This window comes from Mus pahari, chromosome 3 (genome assembly GCF_900095145.1).
Source record: "Mus pahari chromosome 3, PAHARI_EIJ_v1.1, whole genome shotgun sequence".
Classification (NCBI taxonomy): domain Eukaryota; kingdom Metazoa; phylum Chordata; class Mammalia; order Rodentia; family Muridae; genus Mus; species Mus pahari.
This window is the reverse complement of record NC_034592.1, coordinates 51,565,313-51,581,760: the sequence shown is the minus strand read 5'-3', so window position 1 is coordinate 51,581,760 and position 16,448 is coordinate 51,565,313. Positions and strand designations below refer to the sequence as shown.

The window sequence follows — 16,448 nt, the reverse complement described above, 5'->3', positions numbered from 1 at the left end:
GGAGGGGGATAAGGAGGAGGAGGAGGAGGAGGAGGAAGAGAGAAAGAGAGAGGGAGGGAGGGAGAGAGAGAGAAAGAAAGGAAGGAAGAAAAGGGGGGTAGGGAGGGAGGAAGGAAGTAAAAGGAGGGGAGTTGTTAATCCAGCCCTATAGAAGAAAGAAGGGAGGAAAGGAAAGGAAGAGGAAGAAGAAGAGGAAGAGGAAGGAAGGAAAGGGAGGGGTCCCTAATCCAGCCCTACATACCTGTAACAGCTTTGAAATGTATATGATTTGGTTTAGGTCAACATGGCCATTTGTCCCCCCTTTCAGAAGGCTCTCATTAAGCACCTATTGTTTCTAGTGACTGTGCTGTGTCCTGAGAGAAAAGAACAATGTATTATCTAAATCAGCACCTGCTGCAAGTTATTCATCAGTTGGATATTCTAAAACCAGAAGGAAAATAAATGCCATACATGTGGTAAGTGTGAGGCAGAAACATGAAAGGGAGATTAGAGGTAATGCCCAAACTAGGGAGGGCATCACAACCTGCTTGGATCTAGGAGAGCTTTCCTGAGGAGGGAACAGTGTGTGATCTTGATATCTTCACAGATAGATTGGAGCTTTTTAAGAGACATAAGTGGATAAAAGGCCTTATAGACTCCATAAATGTGCACATGGAAACACATGGGTGTGTGGACAGTTCGATTGCTGATCATTCAGTATTTACTGCACTGACACTATATTCCATTCTGGTTTTCAAAAACTGAGGTACAGGAACCAGAAGATGGTCAATGTGTTAAAAAAAAATACAATAAATAACAATTTAGGCAAAATGGTGATGATATGAAGCACAAGTATAATGACTGAAACTTTTATACTGAGAAGTAAATCTAAGCAGGCATACATAGTAATAGGTTTCATCCACTCGATGTATAAAACACTGTGAGACAGTATCAAAGAAGGGAAAGGAAGAGAAAAAATTAGGGAACTTGAAAAGTCAATGGATCAGAAGTCACTTATGATCCAGGAGGGGCAAACCATGGTCCCCATCTCCACTGCACGTTTCACTCACGTGACTGGCTTAAATCACTGATGTGCCAGCGCCCCGCCCACTGAGCCTCTGAGAGCATCTGCTTAGGGGCCAGGCAACTGTACTCCAGATGGAACAGTTAGAGTCCATGAGCCAGGAACTAGAAAGAACCTCTGACCCAGAGACTGGCCACAAGTAGACATCTACTGCGCCCCATCCCCCACCTGAAACCAGGGCTTTTTGTTTCTCCTTGATGACCAGTGGTTGGTGGTTCATTCTTCACCTGTGTTTCTCAGTATTTATTTTTATGAGGAAAGTGGCATGTGACAGGCACTTTTGAATACAAAGAGAAAGCAAATGTCTTTGCTCTCAAGGGTCTGCCCGTTTAGTGAGGAAATGATGCTCTGTAGATAACTATCCGGGAAACTTTCAGGCAGGGATGTTCACTTCCTGTCAGGTTAAATGAGCTCGTTTTGTGGCTAAAGAGCTTAAAGTGCTATTTGTTTGTTTAGGTTCTAAACAAAATGTAGCCTTAATTTCCTCTCCTGGTGATATAATATTTTATCCGGGACTGGATTTTTTTTTTTTTTACAGTGATGGGGATTATTTATTTAACTCTTCCAATATTTATTTGTCTAAGAAGTTTTCATATGGTGCCACCTCCTATTTCTGTTTGAATAGCTCTGCAAACAACTTCTGCTTGCCCTGTGTACAACCGGGCTAATGAAATCTCTGTAGAGGTTGGCACAGTAGTTAGCCAAGCAGGCTTCTTTCTGGAAATAAGACAGGCAGTGATGCTTATCATCCATAAGACATGAGAAATCCAGTATACCATGTGTGCTTTCCTGCGTTTTCAGTTCAGATGAATGATCAGAAAAGCTGTAGATTCCTCTCCCCCTAGGTCTTCTAAAATGGTATTTGAAAAAGGATCTTTAAACCTACTATCAGAAGAGAGTCAGGTCTGTAACAGCTGCTGGTATTGACCTTGTTACCATGGAAACACCTTTTTAGTGGTTGTGTTTAAAAATAAAACACAATTCAATTTCCTTTTCCATAACTCATAGGGCCATAAATTCTGCTTTCTGGTATGATTTCAAATAGCCACAGCCCAACAACTCTCTGTTCCTCTTGGAAATTATGTTCAGTTTTATTGTATTTTCTAGGTCTTTGATTTATAAAAATTGAGGTAGCAAGGCAATTTAATTGTTTTCCAGAAAGGCCACAAGTATAAAAATGCAATAGCACACTTGGTTTTTTTTTCCTATTTTTTTCTAACTTAAATAAGAGGCATTTAAAAAAATTAGTTGTAAGATGATTAATATTTATATTTTACAATCAGTGTGGAAATGATCACATGTAGTCAAACTTAAAACTATTTTTATATGACATCTCTTATAGCATTTTAATCAATAACTTAGCATTCTAAACATAACTGGAGTATATATGTCTATACTATATATGGACATTTAGATACACAAATGTACTCTAGAACCAGGCAAGCAACATTAATTTCCTTACTCAGTCCATTCCAACCCTAAAACGCTATTATATAATTAACTAGATATGATTCAAGAGAGGATCAGGGGGGGATGGGTAAAAAATATGTAAACGTACATATTTGAGGAAGAGTTTTGATTAGTTCTGACAAATGTCAACCACTTAACTGTTATGGCATATGAATTGTTGCTGCTTTCATTGTAAATGACAATCACCAAATCTGACTGCAATAAGACAATTTACTAACTCAACTATAAAGGTTCAAGGTTGGTTGCTGGGTATGGAAATGTTGGTCTGTTGTATCCAGGAGCCCAGTTAATGAAGTCAGACATGGCTCTTCTTTATCTCCATGTCTTTTTCTTACTCTTGTTTGAAATGCCTGCTTACTGTCTTAAGATAACAGTAGGTAGTCTCAACTTATACCTGTTCAGCTCTAAGTCCTCAGAAAGAGAAAGAGTTTTCTCTCTCAGGGACTTCCAGTGCACTACAAGGATTATTCCCAATTGGCTGTGTTGAGGATCTATAAGGATTCCTACACCTGGATCTGTGCTGAGTTGCTTGTGATCTGGTGCTAGGTACCCACCCTTGGAGCTAAAAATAGGCTCACACCGAGTATGCATCCAGACTGAATAGGAAAATGAGTGTCCCCAAAAGACATCAAAGCAGTAATGGTTAGAAATGTGGATGGACCAGTGTACCCTGCAAATTACAAGGAGCCATTTAGATTACAGGGGTTTCATTACATGGTATGGGAAGAACACACAACAGAATTGATGATGTAAGTGAATGCTAAATATCCTCATGGAAAAAAATACTCCTATTGGAACCTGGAGAAATGGTTTAATAAAATTTTTAAAAAGAAAAGAAAAATCCTACAATGTTTCTAACAAAGTATTTCATGTTATTTATATACTTATAAACCATATGGTATTTCAATAGAAATCAATGAATCTAGACAAAGCTCTCTTCCTTCTTCCACCTTCCCATCCTCCTTATTTGATAAAGGGTATAAATGAAGTACAGTGGTGGGCAAATCTGGCCTAAGGTGAAAAAAGAGCTAAACTACCTTATTTCATTTTAAATGTAGGAACTATTGAGCAAATTATAGATGAATCAAAGAGTCAAAAGATGAATCTACAAGTGCTATATTGGCTCATTTTGGTAGGAGGGTGTGAGACAAAGTCTCATGATGTAGCCTGTCCTGGAACTCAGTACAAAGACCAGGCTGCCCTCAAACTCACAGAATCCATCTACTTCTATCTCCCAAAGGCTGGGATTAAAGGTGTGTGTCACCATATCCGGCTTCTAGGAACTCTTGAAGGCATTTGGGGCATTGTCTGCATGGTCCTTAGATAGAAGCTGGGATATTCATTCTTGAAAGTGTCGCCTAAGGACACAGAGAGGAACAGTTGGTTTTGTTCTGAAGATCTTGTAGGCAATGTGAGTTTCATGTTAGGAGTTTCGGTTGTTGTCCTGGAATGGTGATCGGGGATGGATTCAGAACTTAAATATTTTAGCTTTATAAATTTGGAGCTTTTACCAAAAGGAATTGAGGAGGGCTCTCTACTTAGAAATAAAATGATCATTTTTCTTGTTGAATTTTCTCTTTTCACCTCTTAGGCATCTTCTTGTAGGGTACTTGATGTCTTTCATCTTGCTACAAGTACCCAGGGAACAGAGGTTGTAACTAAAGAATAGGAATCAAGCCGAGGTAATGAAATTTTCATGTAAAAGTATTTACTATCAAGGCAAACTTTTAAAACTTTACTTTAAAACCCAGATCGTAATGATTACTGACCCCCACTTTCCTATCACTAGCTCCCCCCACTATATAGATACTGTGTTTAAGACATAACTAGAGTTTTGTTGATTCTGGCTAAAAGTCTGCTTGGAGTATACAAAGAAATGTTTTGCTAAACCATAGATGGCTTGGAAGAGATCAACATGCAGGAAAGGCTTTGCTGCACTGTAAAATTCTTGTCTTCTTGGTAAGCTGATGGACAGCAGCAATTCTGAAACAGAAGTGTGGCCAGATAAAGCTCATGTTTTAATTAGGCTATTCTTACAGCCCGAGGTAAGGGCAAAGGGGAGAACAGAAGCCTGGAGGAAGGCCACCTATGACAAGAGTCTAGGCACAGGATAACTGGTTCAGTATACATACATGGATAGTAGACATGAAGAAGGAGGAACCTTTAAGCTGATAAAAGTTAATTAGACTTAGTGATTACGTGAAGGGGCTAAGGGAGCAGGAGTTGCATAGGGTGATGGTTGACACCAAGGTTTTTAGCATAAACAACTAAATTCATAGGTGGTCCAGAACTCACCACCAAAGGCTGAAACAGATGAGTCTAGTGTCAATTAATGCCTATGGAGTCAGTTGTTCTAGGTTATGGGGCTACAGAGGTAGACATAACCCAGTCCCCTTCTCTGGGTCTATTCAAGTTAATTGAGGGTAGAGTTGGGCATATAACCATCAGAAATCCAAAGAACACTCATAATTCTTGCAAATATTTATAATATTAAAAAATTAGGAGTCTGGGGAGAGATGCTTCAGTCATTATGTGCCTGTAGCAGAAGCGTGGGGACCTGAATTCAAGCCTCCAGAACCCCTTTTGTAAAGTTAAATTGTTGGTGTATGCTTGTGATCCCAGCACTAGGAAAATGGAGACAGGAAGATTTCCGGGCTCACTGGCCAACCAGTCTCAACCAATCCAAGTTTACTGAAAAAAATACCTACCACCCCCCCCCCCAAGAGATAGTAACATCATAGCAGGAAGCCTTTGAAGAGATCTCTTAAAAACTGTGATAGGATGATGAAATATTGCTCTCCCAATAGCTGGCTTCCAGCAGGTCTGCAAGAGGAGAAAGGCTCAGCTCTATGGAAGGGGCAGGCCACTGAGAGTTTGAACAAGCCCCAGTACGTATAGAGACAACACATATTAGACTTTTTTCTTTTTGCTGGGGTGAGGTCACAAGGGAGTGGGTGGACAGCGAAGGACTGGGAAGTGAATGTGATAGGGGTGTATGATGTGAAATCCTCAAAGAATAAATAGAAATATTATGTTGGGAGAAGCAGGGTCAAAAGGTAAGAAGGTAGAAAAGTGACTGAGGAAGACACTGGTGTTGTCCTCTGACCTTTACACACTCATGTTCTTACACACACCCATAATGGTGTTCTTCAAATGAGTACACAGAACACACAGCAATAATAATAATGATGCTATTGATGGTAATAAATATTTTCTGAGGTAAGATCCTAGTTTACTCCTTCCCACCTGCTTGCTTGTGTGAAATCGACCCAGCAAGAGCACTTGGTGAAGAGTTGGCAAGGGAATCAAAGAATAGATGATAGTCAGAATCAAAGGAAGTTGATATCTCAAGTGATGAAACATGGTCATGACTGCATGACTTGTTTCACATGGGTCATTTTTTTGTAAGAGCAAAACTAAATTCTGTCACCATCACCACCCCCCAAAAAAATCAGCATTAAGTTTTCTGAAAATTTAAATCAATGTTTAAAAATCGTATATAAAGTAAGTGAATCCATTTTGACATTGAGAGTAATCACAAGGAAGGATTTTTTTTTTCCCTGCCAGCTCATGTCACAGATCTGTATCAAGGAGTCTGACACAAATGCACTGGGAGGGCGTAGAGCCTGAGGAGCCAGCTGGTGCTGAGCCTGGGGAAGTGGTCAGTTCTGCCTGTCACTTAGAGCTTGTGCTATGACAGAAAACAGGAAACTCTGAGCTGTGCCTAGGGGTAGCAAGAACATTTAACTCTAAGCTGTGTCTGATTGAAGCAGTTAATTTAGAACAGGTTCTGCCCACACTGGATCACTCAGAAGCATCCTGTGTGCTCTGCTGACGAGTTCCAGTGTGTGCTACCAGAAGGGACAAGGTGTTCTGAGCCTCCTGACCCAGAAGTGCAGGGTCCTAAGGCCCAGCAGCAATACCTTGAAGCTTGGTTGTTGTTTTGTTGTTATTTATTAGAAACAGGAGCTCAATATATAGTCCAGGATAACCTGAAATTTGCTTTGTAGACCAGGCTAACCCCAAGCTTACAGACATCCACTTGCCTCTGCCTCTTGAGAGCTGAGGTTTCAGGAGAGACACCATGCCTGGTCTGAAGTTTGTTTTTAATCACTTCACGAAGACCAGGTTTATTTGGTAGGACAACATTTCTGATCCCTCGGCCACTATGAAGATGACAAATTTAAGTTTCTAATCAATATAAGATGCAGGAATCCAAGAATCCAAACCATCACCCACATCTGCCAGCTCACCCCCATCTGCAATCCCAGCTCCGCAGGATCTTATGTCTTCTTCTGGCCTCTTCAGGCATGCCCAGACATGACATACACTCACGGATATACACATAAATAAAAATGATTAAAAATAAGTCTTTTCTTTAAAAGCACATAGGACTATGTATAGCTTTGTGGTTAGCATGCAAGAAAACCTGATTTTGATCCCCAGCACCCGCCCCCACCAAAAAGGCTAAACAAAAATTATATAATTAACATCTGTTAAGGTTTTTTTTTATGTAAAGGATGCAATCATTTCTTTTTGAAGCACTGGTTGTTCTACGGCTGCAAACTGCTCTCTACCAAGCCCTAAGTGATCTTTCCTTTCTTCAGACCTTGTAAATTCATAGACACTAAAGTTTTCAAACTGAAGTCCCTTCCCTTCTTTTGCTCTTCCTTCCTACCCCCTTCTCCCTTTTCCCTGCTTCATTCCTTCTTTCACTTTCCTGTTCGCTGGTTTGCCCTGTTTGACTTTTAGACTTAATCCCCTTTGTTATCCTTCTTCCAAATGCTCACACAGGTAAGATAATGGGTCACCCTGACTGCCCTCCTGTCTTGCTGAGTCTTCTAGAGAGACCAGCCTCTCAGTTTATTCCTGCACCACCCACCACCACCCTAGGATCCCACCCCCATGCCCCACCCTACCCCCACCCTCCACCTCTTCCCTGTTCCAGACACTCTCCAGGATCCCAAAGCACCCTGTTTTCTTTGTTTTCCCCTTTTATTGGCACACCCAGGGTAGCTCACTAGTGTCTGAGTCCTGCCCACTCCCAGCTGGCATGACCCAAGCCACTTTTTCTCATGGTGTGTCTTCCTCATGGTTCTCCACAGTTATGACTTAAACATCCAATTGCCTTTCACAAAATATTTTCTCCTCAGATGTCTCTTCTTTTAGTAAAAGATTCTGGGATCTCAGGACAGAGGGGGAAATCCATGTGTCCTATCCCTGTTTAGTTATATAATCAACTGTACCTGTGTGTGTGTGTGTGTGTGTGTGTGTGTGTGTGTGTGTGTGTGTGTGTTGGTACCTTTGGAGGCCAGAAGAGATCCAATATGGATAGTGGGAAGAGAACTGGAATCTTTTGGAAGAGCAGGAAGTGCTTTCAACTGCCAAACCATCTTTCTAGGCCCAGGTTAAAATTTCTAGTATTGATTTACATGGAGGTGTAAGTGCAAATTTAATTATTTCAAAGACATTTTATGCCTTAGAAAAGTTATTTCTTTTTATGTGGAGTTTATACTCTGCTGTGATCTAATGGAAAGGGATGATATTTGTCAGGGTTTTCTAGAATATAGAATATATTCTGTATATACTCTACAGAATATGTAGAATATATACATACATATATATGTAATTTACTAGAATGACTTACAGGCTGTGGTTCACTTAATTGAACAATGGCTTCCTATAAATAGAAGTTTCAAGAATCCAATAGTTACTCAGTTCATGAGGATAAATATCTCAGTTGGCATTCTGTATATGTTGGAATCCCAAAGAAGTAGGCTCTAATAACAATTATGAGGAACGGACATGCTATCGATATGAAAGCAAGCAGGTAAAAAGTAAACGCTTCCTTTTCCTTTCCCTAAATAGAAGGAATGGACTAGATTACAAGTAGGTCTTCTGTCCTCAAAAGATCTAGATTAAAGATGTGTCTTCCCACCACAAACATCCAGATTAGAAGTAGATCTCCCTACTTCAAATCAAGAAAAAAAAAAAAATCCCTTACAAATGTACTCCACTTGGAGGTTTTAGTTAATTCCTGCCATAATCAAGGTGACAACCAAGAGTAGCCATCACAGGTAGATAAGTAATTCTTTCTCAAAAATTATCCAACTAATTACTATAACATTATTTCTAATAATGAAGATAAAGAAACAACGTAAGCCTCTACCCACTGATAAATAGGGAAAAATACAACAAACACATACAATATAATGCTATTCCATCATTAAAACAAAACAAAACAAATCATGTCATATGCCACAACAGGGGACTGAAAATCATAAATAAAAATATAAAGTAAAGCCACACACAGAAAGACAAGTACTATGTGGTCTCACTCACTTGTGTAATATTTTAAAAGTTGGTTTCAGGAAGGGCTTAGTCGTGCGTGCCTTTACTACCAGCATGTGGGAGGTAGAAATAAGCAGATTTGTAGGAATCCCAGGCCAGCTAAGGTATATAATGAGACCTTGTCTCCCAAAAAGCAAGCAAAAAACATTACTTTCCTACAAGTTAAAGAGTTAAATGGTTGCCACAAGAGGCTTAGGAGGACGTATACGAAGACACAATTAACAGAAATAAGTTCTATGTTCTATAATCAGTAGAATGGTTATTGATAATGATAATGTACTGTTTATGGTTAAAAAACTAGAAAAAGGTATTTTACATATTTTTATGATTAAAGAATAAATGATTGAGTATGTAAATGTGCGTGTTTACGTGTGTGTGTGTGTGTGTGTGTGTGTGTGTGTGTGTGAGAGAGAGAGAGAGAGAGAGAGAGAGAGAGAGAGAGAGAGAGAGAATATCAAGAAAACATTGGGGAACAGGATCTTCAGTGTTCACATGCAGATTCCTGATCAAAACATCAAAACCACCCCCCCCCCCATGAATGTGTGTTTGTGTATATGTGTGTGTATTACCTGGTTGATACATGTATTACAACAAAATTACATGGTGTTCCATACATATGCAGATTTTTGTTCAGATGAAAAAAAACAAATTTTCTACCAGCTTTATTCCGAGTCCCTTCTTTTTGGGTTTTTGGTTTTTGGTTTTTGGTTTTTGGTTTTTGGTTTTTGGTTTTTGGTTTTTGGTTTTTGGTTTTTGGTTTTTGGTTTTTGGTTTTTTTGAGACAGGGTATCTCTGTATAGCCCTGGCTGTCCTGGACCTCACTTTGTAGGCCTAAGAACTCAGAAATCTGCCTGCCTCTGCCTCCCAAGTGCTGGGATTAAAGGCATGGGCCACCGCTGCCTGGCCTGAGTTCCTTCTTTACCTGCCAGTTTCTAGTCTCTGTTACTCTACATGTGATTCAAAGATCAAAAGAAGAAAAAGTAAGAAACATCAGAATTAGTGTTTAGATGAAATCTTTGGGAAGAAATCTATGAGAGTCAACCCTTGAAAATATTCCTTCACTTAAAACCATAAATTGCGTTTTAAGTACATGAGCCTGTTTAAGCATCCAATACGAGTTTGATTTGGTAAAATTGTAGGAAAGCAGCTTGCTTGCTATGACTATGAAAATAAATACTGAATCATATGCTTTTGTGTATGTGCTAAAATTCCTATGCTTTCCCACACTAATCTCTTAACATGGTAAGTGACTAACAGATGTTTCTATGAGACTAGCCTGGCATTGATTATGAAGGCATTTCTGGCGATGTATTAATCATACAAATTGCTTGAATGTATTGCTAATATTTTTGTATTTGACATTTGTTATCTAAAGGCAGAAAGACTGTAACTTCATTTGTTTTCAGCTAGGTTGGGTATCAAATTTTGTGTCATCTCATTCTTTTTCTTCTTTTCTCTCTGTTTTCCTCCGTCCCCCATGTCTCTTTCTCCCTCCCCATCCCATTGTTGCTCTTCCCTCTGCCCTCCTCCTCCCTCTCTCCCCCTCCCCCTCCCTCCCTTCCTCCTTCCTGGACCTGTTTCTGAACTCCTATTTCGTGACAAACTGTTGAAAACCCACATCCTGTTGCCTCTATCGTTTTCCTAGATTTGGAACACATTGCACATTCAGAGCATATCAGAAAGTTAAAGCCTTCTGCTAACACTGCCCAACAGGGATCATTTTATAAGTCTATTAAATAAGTGTGCGCGGTTCAGTTGCTCATCAAGGCTGGAATTTGCCAGGCTGACTGGAGGGAGAGAGAGCAGTGAAGGCAGCAGGTGGCAGTAGCTCTCACTCAAAGAACAGAGATTCCCAGCAGGTCCAGAAACAGCAGGCGGCCTCCCTCTCAGGCTAGCTTTCCTGAAAGACAGTTTCCCCCCCCTGAGAGCTGCTCAGTTCATTTACAGAAAGATGATATACTGCGCACACTCCACAGATGTTGACAAAAACCAATGGGATTCGTTTGTGTCCTCTTCATTCAGACAATGAATATCCAACATGAAAGCTGAGTTTTCATCTTGAGAACTGCCCTTTTTATATTTAGCCCCTGAGTGACTGCGTGCTCTCCAGTGGGCTCCTTGTCTACCGCCATACACTCTCCTGCGTCTCAGTCAAACCTGTCAATAGAAGTGTGTCATGCTTGTGGATCCTTATTTGCCTTTGAACACTTAAGAAAGGATATTAATCAAATATTAATAAATAGTACTGATAAAACTGACTATATATTGAATAGATACTGCCCTTGTTCAGAAGATTTACATGCCTTATCTCATTTAATCTATACACTAGCTCAGGGAATTAGATTATATGGTCACACCCATTTCACAAACGCAGAAATTGAAACAGGAATCAATTAACTTGGCTAATGGCATGCTTTAGCCAATAAATAGAAGAGGCCAGAGGAACAGACTCCAGGCCTGTACTATCCATTATTACCGGAGGTAGAGGGGTAGGTATGTATTAGGTAGCCCAATCCATGCTGACTCTGGATGTTTTAATTCCACTGGGATTTATGCTGCTTGAGAACGTAAAGTGCGTAAACCGGCATGATGAAGCTACCCTTTTAATCCCAGAGCTATAATCGAGGCTGAGGCAGGGGGATCACAAGTTTGAGGCCAGTCTGGAACTCTGTCTCAAAAACGAATCACTGAGTAAAATATAAGTTTTATAAGTGTATATGACCAAAACCCCTCTTGAGAAGTCTACCAACAGGTAGAACCTTGAGGCCAAGGCACGAAAAGATTTTGTGCGAAACACACCAGGAAGCAAAGCAAACCAGATCACGAAGCAGAGACTACCCTGATGTTACACAAAAATAATTGTTTTGGTTTTGGTTTGAGACAGAGTGTGTGGCCCTGGCTGACCTGGAACTCAACGTGTACTTCAAGCTAGCCTTGAATTCATAGAGATCCGCCTGCCTCTGCCCACTAGGGGCTAAGGTTACACTATGCCTGGTGTAAATGATGATAATTCTTAAATGTCTCTGCAAGAAACAAACGAAGTAACACAGTATATTTCCCCAGAAATAGACAGTACACTCTCAGTCAGCATCAACTTACATGTACCCTCCTCAATGAACTACAGCTCCCATTCCACCTCTCTCAGGCAGATCGAACTGGAAAAGCTGAAGGGGTGAATGGAGAGGAGTTATAGGATACTGGCAATTGTATATCTCCCATAGGATCTTGTGTGATGACTCCATACTAACTTTTGTTGTTATATTGATCGAGCAAATCGATTTCCCCAAGTCACGCAGTCAGTGAGTATTTTATATGTATAATTAAACACAGAATCTGTCCAAGTGTTCAACAGGCACTTTAGAGCAGTGGGGTTGGGAAACTCTGATGCGCTCAGGAAAGGTATGTTGCTGAAAGCCACTTACTATTTTTCTCTTTTTCTTTCCAGTAAGTTATTTATTTTATATGTATGGGTATTCTTGTCTATAAAAATTGTTCTCTCCCTGTCTCTCTCTCTTTTTCTGCCTTTCTGTCGCTCTGTTTCTGTATCCTTCTCTCTCTCTCTCTCTCTCTCTCTCTCTCTCTCTCTCTCTCTCTCTGTGTGTGTGTGTGTGTGTGTGTGTGTGTGACATGTATCTGGTACCTAAGGAGTTCATAAGAGGACATTCAACCCCGGAATTGGAATTACAAACGGCCATGAGTCACCTTGGGCGTACCAGGCACCATACCTGAGTCCTGTGCAAAGAAAAACAAGTACTTTTAAACTCTGAGCTGTCTCTCCAGCTTGCTTATTAAGTTCCTATTGAAAGATACTCAGTTTATATGGGTGATACCATTTCTTATTCTCCAGTAAATTTATTATTACACTTGTTTAATAATGTATCTAATTAACTGAATTTCTTCTAGACCAAAGACAGACGATGCTTGGGTGTTTGCAAAGCCCAATGCCATCCAGGCTATTGGGGTGATGTCTTTTGGTGAGTACCTGTTTTAAAACACTTTGTCAATATGATACATCTGCTCTGTGAAGAAGTCCGTGTATGTCTATAGAGGGTCTTCTATGTTTAGAGTCCCCATTAACAGTATACAATCTAGTTCGTGTTGATATAAAATCAGGCTCAAGCCTTTCTTGTCCATTACTAAACTTTCTCATTCATTACTAAACTTTGCTTCTAAGTGGAGGACAGTATTTTAATGCTGGACATTCATGACAGTAGTTAGCACTCAAGCACATCCCTGGCCAGCCCAAAGGGACCCCCATGACAATGTTAGCAACCAGGTACCTTCCTGGCCAGCCCCAAGGGACTTGGCAACAAGTCATATAATCACTGGCTGCTCAGAGGCAAAACAATTCCCATTGTTGCCCCTGTCACATGTCCTCCTGCACACGTGTCATGGCCCCAATAAAAAGCCACTTTTTCCCAACCCGCAAACCACTTTATTTTCCTTCCTTCCTCCATGTTTATATAGCCCCTCTCTTTAATAAAGCCTCCCCCCCCCATGAGACATGTTTCCCGATGTGATTTTGTCACACCTGCCTCTTAGTTCCACCAATGGTTAGTGTGTCTCCTAACTTGAAAGTCCAGTAGATGTCGTCGACTTCTATAAAGTCTCTGCAGAAAAGATTTAAGATTTGGCTAGATGTTTATAACTCCCCTATGTCCCAGCTGCCAAATAAAGCGAGGTACAGCTTTTCCTGAAGATAGGAAGGGGAAGAGGAAAAAAACGGGAGAGTTGTTGGACAGGTGTGGTTTATGTTGAGAGTTACATGAAGTTACTAGGCAAGCCTTCTGTGAAGTTCCTTGTATGTAGGCCTTACGTTCTGGCTTACTTAGTGCTGTAAGTTAATATATTTCCATTTTAGATATTTGATATTCTAAGGCAGTATACATCTCTCACCTTTTCAAAGTAGAAAACACAGTCCTGCTGTTTCCTGAGTAATGAGGTTTTCTTTTGTGTTCCAGCGTTCATTTGCCACCATAACTGCTTCCTAGTCTACGGTTCTCTCGAGGAGCCCACGGTAGCGAAGTGGCGGCGGATTATCCACACATCCATCTTGGTTTCTGTATTCACCTGTGTGCTCTTCGCTACGTGCGGGTATTTCACTTTTACTGGCTTCACTCAAGGTAACATGAGAGACTAAACCACAGCCCACCCTGGTGCACACACACTGGTACCGGTCTATCAGTGTTCTGCCCATTTCTGGAAAAGGTTTTCCAGGGGACTATCCCACCCCAGCCCTCTTCCACCCACTTCCTGCTCTCTCCTCCTGCCTGTCTATTGTCTGCTCCACAATTTCTCTCTTCTTAACCTCTCAGATTGAGTTCTGTGATCCATACTCTCTGCTCCCAGGCGCACTTGTTTGCCTGTTTTCAGCCGTGAACTCTGCCCCCCCCCCCTCTGCTCTGTACTTCTTTCCTGGATAATAATAGCCTCCCGAAGTTGAAGCTGATAACCTTTCTGCCTCTGGTCTCTCTGAACCTTTCTGAGTCAGCTGGACTGAACTTCCTCCCACTTGAGGAAAGAAAGACTGTGCTATTACCGCTCTTCTTTTTCTGTGCTAATATTTTTGTTGTTATTTTCTTCCTCAGACCTTGCTAATCCCCCACGCCACTCAGAGATTGGGGTCCTGCTTTTCTGTTGGCAAAGACTCTGGGTGATTTTCCCATTCTCCTTGAAGCCCAGGCCTATGAGATGATTCTGCTTAATTGTCTCATTCTGGACTAAATCGACAAACATCATCTTTCCTATAAGGCCAGCCCTTTCCCTCCCTGCCTTCAAAGTGACTTCTCTTTTCCTGTATCTCTTGGTCCTAGTAACTACATGGTCCTTGTTTTACTGTGTTTGACGCTTTCATCCAATCAGTAAGGGTTTAGTTCTCAGGGTAGCCTGACAGCAGCCAAATGCCATGATCCACATATTCTGCAGCTTTTGCAGGTCTAGGATCTCACTTGACCTTCCCACAACCCTTTGAATGAAAGTGGAATAACTAGTTCGACTTCCTGCTTGCACAGAAATAGAAGTAACTTGCCCCAGCTGGCTGGTAGCAACCAGTACACGTGTCTACTGATGCTCAAGCTCAGATATTCTCCCCGCCCCTTTTCTGTCTGCCTCCCAAGTTTTGATCCGCACAGAACCTCTAGTAGTCTCTTAGCGTCCAGCTCCTCTTGGCTTAGTTTTCTGTGTCACTGTGGTACTCTTGGGACGCCTTGATCTGAATAGCTGTCATTGATCACCGTGATTATATACAAACATTTCTCAGAAAATAAGAAAGATTTTTTTTAAAGAACTGAATGATTAATGTGATACAAATATAGTAATATATATATATTATATACACACATAGATAAATGTACATATATATACACACACATACATACATGTATATACACACATACACACATGTGCATATGTATATGTGTTCTACCTGCTCCAGGATAGTACAGTTAAAAGCAACCTTGAAAGTCTTGATAAAAACTGTTTCAAACACTGCCATGTACCAGTCATGATTACTACATAGTATGCCAAGCTGAATGGCCTAAGGGTTCCTGCATGCATGGTAACCTTGGTTTGTAAATGTCTCTCTGTTTTTGCTAGCGACATCTTTGTGGTGATTTTAGCACTGATAATTGCCATGCTGTAATATTTATGACAGCTGTATGTGGTCACTAACACCTATAATCCCAATACAACACACAGGAAGCTAAGGCTGGAGATGTGTAGCCTGTGCTATATAGTAATACTTTATCCTATAAAGAAAAGTGTGACAGGGGCTCTTTAAGCTGAGTGTGGCAACATGTGCATGGACTTATTCCTGGGCACGAGGAAGAGACAGTAAGATCACTTGGGATTCCTGGCTGCCAGCATAGCTTCAGTGTGAAATTCTATCTCAAAAATAATAAGGCAGAACATGATTTGCAGGCTACCTGGCATTCTCTAGCCTCCGTAGTCTATGCACATACCCACACACATATATGCATATACTACATATATTCATATACACACACATACACCCTCTGTCTCTCACACCTATCTCCATATAAAAAAGCTGACCAGTCTTTGATGGCATTGTTTTTGCCCTTGTTTTTGTTTTTGTTTCTTCACTATAATTCCCTGAAACACATTTATATTCAGGCTGAAATCAGCCAGCATTGCTTCTGCAGCTCATTTCTCTCTAGGTCAGTTGCGGGATACTTGATCCCACTGTGAGCCTTGAGATGGTGTTGTTTACTGGAAAAACGTGTTTCTAGTTGCGGTGTGGCTCAGCCCTTGGCGCATATCTTTAATCCCTCTGGCTGGAATACAGATATGCCCTTAGTACACCTTTAATCCCAAACAATGAAGATTAAGTTAGTTTGAAGAAGAAAGCAACCTTGTTTCAAAGTGACATCTTATTGAGTGGCAAACAAAGTGACAGATCAGAGAAAGATTTGACAGAATAGGGTATGCTCAATTCTCACAAGGCAAGGGAAAGAAAACTGAGAGAGAACAGTGGAGAAAAGGAGAGAAGGCAGTTTTACTGGGATGGTTGTACAGAGACAGGTTGTAGAGAAAGAACAAGCCAGAC

General features: G+C 40.8%; 1 protein-coding gene across 1 annotated transcript in view; it reads left to right on the top strand.

Moving 5' to 3' along the window:
- The window catches only part of Slc38a11 (solute carrier family 38 member 11), a 44,604-nt gene that overhangs the window by 15,387 nt on the left and 12,769 nt on the right, over positions 1-16,448 (top strand). Inside the window, exons 8-9 of the mRNA XM_021194835.1 lie at positions 12,788-12,858; positions 13,846-14,007. Coding sequence (XP_021050494.1) covers positions 12,788-12,858; positions 13,846-14,007 — 233 coding nt within the window. The remainder of the gene's footprint in view (positions 1-12,787; positions 12,859-13,845; positions 14,008-16,448) is intronic.